The sequence below is a fragment of the Larimichthys crocea genome, chromosome IX (genome assembly GCF_000972845.2).
Source record: "Larimichthys crocea isolate SSNF chromosome IX, L_crocea_2.0, whole genome shotgun sequence".
Taxonomy (NCBI): Eukaryota; Metazoa; Chordata; class Actinopteri; family Sciaenidae; genus Larimichthys; species Larimichthys crocea.
Genome location: NC_040019.1, coordinates 10,115,124 through 10,121,965, shown reverse-complemented (window position 1 = coordinate 10,121,965; position 6,842 = coordinate 10,115,124). Strand labels below are relative to the sequence as shown.

General features: G+C 38.8%; 1 protein-coding gene across 2 annotated transcripts; it reads left to right on the top strand.

Annotated features, from left to right (window-relative positions):
- Positions 1-571: 571 nt before the first annotated feature.
- Positions 572-6,446, top strand: ak1 (adenylate kinase 1). Of its 2 annotated transcripts, XM_019276271.2 has the most exons (7): positions 572-727; positions 4,182-4,221; positions 5,003-5,038; positions 5,131-5,294; positions 5,853-5,969; positions 6,061-6,252; positions 6,348-6,446. In XM_019276271.2, exons 2-7 carry the CDS (start codon positions 4,215-4,217, stop codon positions 6,411-6,413), a joined length of 582 nt encoding a protein of 193 aa, XP_019131816.2. In that variant the 5' UTR covers positions 572-727; positions 4,182-4,214; the 3' UTR covers positions 6,414-6,446. The 2 variants fall into 2 exon arrangements, with proteins under 2 accessions (XP_019131816.2, XP_027138083.1); XM_027282282.1 differs by lacking the exons at positions 572-727; positions 4,182-4,221 and adding an exon at positions 4,786-4,918.
- Positions 6,447-6,842: the final 396 nt, after the last annotated feature.

The following is a 6,842-nucleotide window of genomic DNA, read 5'->3' as shown; positions in this document are numbered from 1 at the left end:
CTTTGGCCTCTATGTTTATTTATTTGGCTTAAAAAATGAATAGGGTGACTTTTTCAATGTAACAATTCCTCTTTTTAAGCTTATGGGAATTACATGACTAACAGTAACAACCTCTAAAGCACAGAAATATTATCACATTGAGTTCATTGGAAAATTTGTCCTAGACCTACTGGGAACAGCGCAATCACTAGACTGTATTTCCTAAGATCTAATCTTTGGAGTACAATGGACTGACCAAACCGGTTGGTTGCATAACCAAGAGTCATTGCGTCTGTAAATAATTTCTAAAGACAGAGAGATAATTAATGCAGTTTCTGTTTCGCTTTTCGATATACTTATGTTCCAGTTTTGTCATTTCTAATATTATGATAATGACACCTAAATGCCTTGACATACTAGTTCCAGTTCCTTATATCTTTCTAAATTCAAGTTTAAAAGAAAGAACTGAAGTAATGAGTCGTTCCTTCTGTCAGTGCCTTCCCCTCCCCTTCCTCTGCCTCCTTCTGTCCATCATGCCTTGTGGACCTACCTCACCCTCCTTGTCTGTTCTTCCTCCCTCTTACCCAGAATGCAACGCAGGCTGAGCAGGCTCAGCTGAGCTATAAAAAGGCATGGCATGGGGGAGGGAGGGCTGCCGTGCAGCAGGGACTGTGCAGACACACACACACGGGGATCCAGGGACAGCAGCCCCTTGCACTGGGATCTAGAACCACAGCACGAAAGAGAGGTCAGTACAGAGGACAAAGGCTCCATAGAGGAAGAGGCATGAAAAGACAGGGACGGGGTGAAAGGAGAGATGTTAGAGAGAAAGAGTGTGGGCAGGCACAGTGGGCAGGGCTGTTTGAAAGGGATGGAGAGCGAGAAAAACAGACTGTAATGGTGAACTGTCACTTTGGTTAGTTTGACTATTTAAAATGGTTGACACTGTCAGAACATCAGGCATTTCTGCATAGTGCAAAGGCATGCTGCTCTGGTGTGTCATTCACAGTGATGACACTGAATGGATGCCATAATTGTTTGCTAAAAAAAAAGAATGCATTACCATCAGTAATTCTTATTGTTTTCCTCTAGACGTTTTCTCAGACATTTCATTTCACATGGTTTTCCTCCACTCTGATGACATGTTAACATTATCCTCCACCTGCACCAATTAAAGGCCATTTTCATACAAGATTTTCTAGCCCTTCAATTCCACTTCCATGCCTCTAGCCTGAGTAATGATCATTAACAACTGTTTAGAGGCTGAGTACTATTGATTTTTGTGAGTAGATGCTGCACATTAAAGTGAGCCGAAGCTTGCAATTTGGAACATAAACGCATCCACAACAGCCATGACCAACACGGAAATCATCTCCATCCATTGACAAACATCATGGAATATTTCCCACTGCACTGACGTCAAAGGGTCCCCTGTTTTCCCTTAAAGGGACAGTGCGCTCAATTATTTTACAAAGTGCCTTAGTAACCAATGGCACACAGAAAGAATGCACTCATGGATCATGTGCTCAGTACTTTGTTTTCAGCCCAGTTGCTTGGAGGGGCACTCAGTGAAAGCTCTGCGCCCATGTGCTTATTGAGAATGGTTGACATGCTATCCTTTAACAGCTGCAGACTGACTGTGTCTTTTTTTAGCAGGACTGAATGGTAAAAACCAGTTATAAGACATGAGGGCGGGACAGGGGAGATGGGCTATTTGGGGTGGGTGGGTTTGTGTTGAGTCCAACATCTCTAAATTTCATTTCAAGGATAGAATTTCAAAAAATCACATGTTCAGTCTTCATGTATCAGGTTTTCTAAAGTACTCCTGCAGTCTGCATGGTATTACATTATTTATTTTGTTGTAGGATGAATTTTAAGGAGAAACAATATGGATCCAGTCTAAGTACAACATTCACAAGGCTTTGTCCACATAAAGATAAAGTCTAGTTCAAACATCTTGCCACATTTCCCAACACTGATACAGCTTCTGTTGGAGAATAGATTTGCATGATCACACTGCAGCAGAGCCATGCAATGTTTTTATGCATAACAGGTTTCTGTTCTGTAATACCATACAGAATTGAGTGCAGCACCCATGCCAAGAATCATGTAATGTTGTTTGCACCCTATTAGAACCAGAACCCGTCAGACATGCCAAAGAAGCAGGGGACTCAGACGATGGCACCATAATAGGCCAGAGAGGGTTTCCCAAACTGGCTCTGCGCTGACTCAGATGTCAGTCTCCAAGTGACATTTACACAGGCCACAGGGTTAATGGTCACTTACATAAAACTGGACACTTGAGAAGTGGCACCACCAACACTGAAGAGTATTGCATGTGAGAAGTAGATAACATGCTGGCAACATTTTGCAGATTTGGATGAACCAAGAAACACATGTTAGCTCTAGAAATCCAATCATTTGGAACAAGTGTAGTATTGCTATATATATATTTTCTTCGGCTTGCTGCACAAGTGCATAGCCACAGTGAAACAACTCATATCACCTTTCCAATACCTTACATTCCCTAAAGCTTATTTATTAATCTGTCTCTATAGTGTTTGAATAAGAGGCCAGTGTGCCAGTGAGCAAACAGCTATGTTGTCACAAGGTCAAATTCAAGTCTTGCTAAATCTAATCTAATGTCACTCCTCCCATTTGTTTCTCGCATAAAGCAGCAAGACTTTTGACAGTTCAAGACAGTCAGATACTTCCAAACTTGGACTTAATTGTGTAACTGAAGAAATCAGCCCTTTGAGTTTTGTGAAACCAGATTTGTGACAAAAGGTCAGACGAGCAACATCTCAGGTTACTTGATTACCATTGCATGCATAAACGTACTTGGGTGACCAGCAGATACAACAAGCTAAACTAGGGAAGGCACAACTATAGCAAAGCAACTATTACTGTGAAATAATAATGGATATAAACAGTATATGATCCATATACCGCACATTTACAGGTGACATTAGAGTGCAAACATCAATGATAAATAGCTGTACTGAAGATTCTGAAGTTCTGGCCTGTGGAGAATGTCACTTCAGTCAAAGCTGATGCAATACTAGTTGATTATTTTGCCATAGGCAACACCTGTTGGTTATTTCAAGTCAGTTGTTTCAAACACACGCTCTTTCACCCCGAGACACAAGCAAGCAGCTACTTCAAGATATCTTTTTACATGGCTGAACCCATGAATAACCCGACCTCCTTCCTCATTTTTCTATCGTGAAGTCAGCTAAAAGAGAAGTAAACAGGAAACTCTGTGGCTGTTGTCTTCTTTAGATATATTCACCACAGAAGTTATAGGCGTTCCATGTCTTTATCGAGGGACTGGAATTTTTTGGGGGTGTTTTTCTGAATTGGCAGCAATAAATAACCTCAGTTGCCACAAGAATATAATTGCTGTTTAAGCATGCAACCATATGCTGTTAAATATAACACTAACATTTTATCTGTGATGACACATACTGTAAAAGCTACTTTGTATTGTCATGCCATATAAGTGTGGCTATATAATAAAACATTTGTATATTGATTCCTCGGTATTTACATTACAAAAATACCCTCTGACCTTAAAACATATATAGAAATTCACATGTAAACCCAAACATAACATTACCAGCAATACTAATACTATTACCAGCAGCTCTTCTGTGTTATGTGTTGGAAGTGGAAGTGAAAAACCTCACAGCTTGAGTTGAAAGAATTGAAAGGTACACCCAGTCTACAGAGAGAAGGTTACTGCCAAAGAAGTGAATTTCTTGATAAAAGTAAAGAGTGTTAGTGTATTTTAGAAAATCCACTGTAAAAAATAAATAAAGAAATGTTTTGTGGTTATGCAACACTTCAGTGCAATGCTTTTTGGACCTATGTTACTTCTGCAATAAAATAAATATAATAACTGTGGAATTCACTTAGAATAGAACAAAATGATTTGGAGAGTCCAAAGTTAATATCTAAAAATCTATGAAATGAGAAAAACATGATCATCAAATCGTTTGTCTTCTTTTTTTTTTAACTGTGTGACATTAAGCCTTGCCTTAAAATGAATGTAATGAAACACTTAATTTCCACCTTTTACAAAATCCACAATATTCAGTTTAACACAGAATAATATAAATGTGACGTTAATTGTATTTGACTTTCTTTGTTAAAATATGTGCCGTATTATTTACTTTTTTGTGGCCCTTTCTGTCTTTTAGTTGAAGGACAGAACACTCATCTAACTCAACACAATGGCAGGTAAATAAAATATCATATAATATTGATTAATGATGTACAAAATGTTTGTTTGAAAGAAATACTTTAATAATCCCAGGGGGAAATGTATTTCTATTATTAATCTTATGGAGTACAAATAAGGAAGAAGCAGCTTTGTTGTCTTTTCTTAGACTCTACTGCCCCCTGTTGGTGGTTTTTGAGAATACAGTGGTGGCCTTACATTTAACATGGCTTGTTATCAAGATATTCCACTTAGATACTTGATTTATATACAAAAATAGACTGTTATGATATAACATTTAAATAACAACAAACCACTTCACAATAATGTAATTATCATTTTTTAAATAACAACAAACCACTTCACAATAATGTAATTATCATTTAATATAGTTTGTAGTCTGCATTATTATACATTATAGTTATGAACAAGTCAAAATGTTTCCTCATTTGTTTTATTTATATATTACTATTATATTATTGTTATATATTATTATGTACCTTTTTCCTGTAGATACAGTTTCCTGTGGTTTCTTGTTCACATAACATTATTAGGTGACAACAGTTGCCATGCCAACACTGTTTGAGTAATAGCACAAACCTCCACTAAAGCAAGCACAGTGAAAACAGACTATAGTAGATCAGGCTAGCACTTTGCCCTGCAACTAAAACATGGGAAACATGTGTAAAACTGCTTCCACAGTCGACTGTCAAGATGGTTTGTTGCCAAAATCTTCTATTAGTAGATTTAACTGATTTATTTACTTACTTATGGACTCATAACTTGTTTTGCTCATTTCAGACAAACTTAAAGATGCCAAGATCATCTTTGTTGTGGGTGAGTACATTCATTTCGCACCATACAAAACATCAAAACACTAACAGCTATCCCTGATCATGCTATAATGCTTTTTTGTCTTTTCTTTTCAGGTGGGCCTGGCTCTGGAAAGGGCACCCAGTGTGAGAAGATAGTTGCAAAGTATGGCTACACCCACCTGTCATCTGGGGATCTGCTCCGTGCAGAGGTGTCTTCTGGCTCTAAGAGGGGAAAGCAGCTCCAGGCCATCATGCAGAAGGGAGAGCTTGTCCCCCTGGTAAGAGACTGGACCCCTTAAGTGTAATTTAATAATAAAAAAACAACAACATATAATAGAGTAAGAAAGGATCACTTTATACTCATCTTTATATGCTTGTGCAATCGTTTTGTTGTGCATCAAAGTGTGTGGACAGAACAGACAAAATGGAAATATGTAAGTTATTACAATATATACAAATATAGATGGCAGTTTATTACGTACACCTACACTGTAGTTAAAATTAATGCAGTGTAGTTAACAGCCCTGCAATAAATCCTACCTTTATGAAGGTTATAATCATTTTTTAATTATTATTTTTTTTTTTTGTCAGTCTCAAAGAGGTGTTGGTTCAGCTTTATTGTCATTTTGGAGGCTGTAGCTTGTGGTGCTGTTGAAATAAATTTCATTATACCAAGAGGTATTCCTGTTATTTAGCCTGCCCTTATTGATATTAATGGTGAGGACACAATAACAGGAACACCTGTCAGTATAATAAACTGGCAACTAAGTGTATTTTCTAACAGAGGTGTCACATCATTGTGAAGGCTGATCATAATGTCTTGGGTCTGCTTTCAGGACACAGTCTTAGACATGATTAAGGACGCCATGATCGCCAAGGCTGATGTGTCCAAGGGCTTCCTTATTGATGGCTACCCCCGTGAGGTGAAGCAGGGCAAGGAGTTTGAGAAGAAGGTAGGAGAGAGGGCATGAGATGCTGGTCTATAATTCATCCCATCCCAATGAAAAAAAAAACGTTAATCCATTAAACTGTCTTTGGTTCCAGATTGGCAAACCCTGCCTGTTGCTGTACGTCGATGCAAAAGGAGAGACCATGGTCAAGAGGCTTTTGAAGCGTGGCGAGACCAGCGGCCGTTCTGATGACAACGAGGAGACCATCAAGAAGCGCCTGGACCTGTATTACAAAGCAACCGAGCCAGTCATTTCCTTTTATGAGAGCCAAGGCATTGTCAGGAAGGTGTGTATGACTGGTGCTATGGTAAAAAATCAAAAATCATGCATAAAATTGTATGTGTAAGATTCTCACATGTGGTGCCATCTTGCTCTGCCCAGGTTGACTCCGAGCTGCCAGTGGATGACGTCTTCGCCCAAGTCTCTGCGGCTATTGATGCACTGTAGTAAAACAACATAGCTAGATGAGCTGTGCCTGTTGTTGTTGTTTTTTATTCTCTCAGAATCAATTTCACAGGGACAGAACATGAACAACATCAGAAGTAATACCCTACCCACTCATTTTGCTTAAAAATACTTAAGGCCATTCATATCAAAAGATGCCTTAACTCTACTCCTACTCCAGCAATGGGAGCTCACACAACAATGAACCTGCTTAAAGCAGCTTCTGGGAAATCCATTTGTTCCTTTATATAAGTCTTGCTTCCAGTCTGTGCTGAGCATGTATGTGGATGTCTCATTTCAAAAAGGTAGCTGTACAGGAGGTGTCAACCATCTCCTAACCTTTTAAGGCATCTTCTCTCTGGGGAAAACCTGCACTTTACACAATGTTTTTCCCTCTCTTTAACCCTGCCCTGAAGTGTTAGAGTCCAGACT

Coding starts and splice junctions, on each gene's coding strand:
- ak1 (XM_027282282.1), top strand. CDS start 4,873: ATGGGAAACATGTGTAAAACTGCTTCCACAGTCGACTGTCAAGATG. Junction 5,039..5,130: donor CAAGATCATCTTTGTTGTGG/GTGAGTACATTC, acceptor TTTTCTTTTCAG/GTGGGCCTGGCTCTGGAAAG. Junction 5,970..6,060: donor GCAAGGAGTTTGAGAAGAAG/GTAGGAGAGAGG, acceptor CTTTGGTTCCAG/ATTGGCAAACCCTGCCTGTT.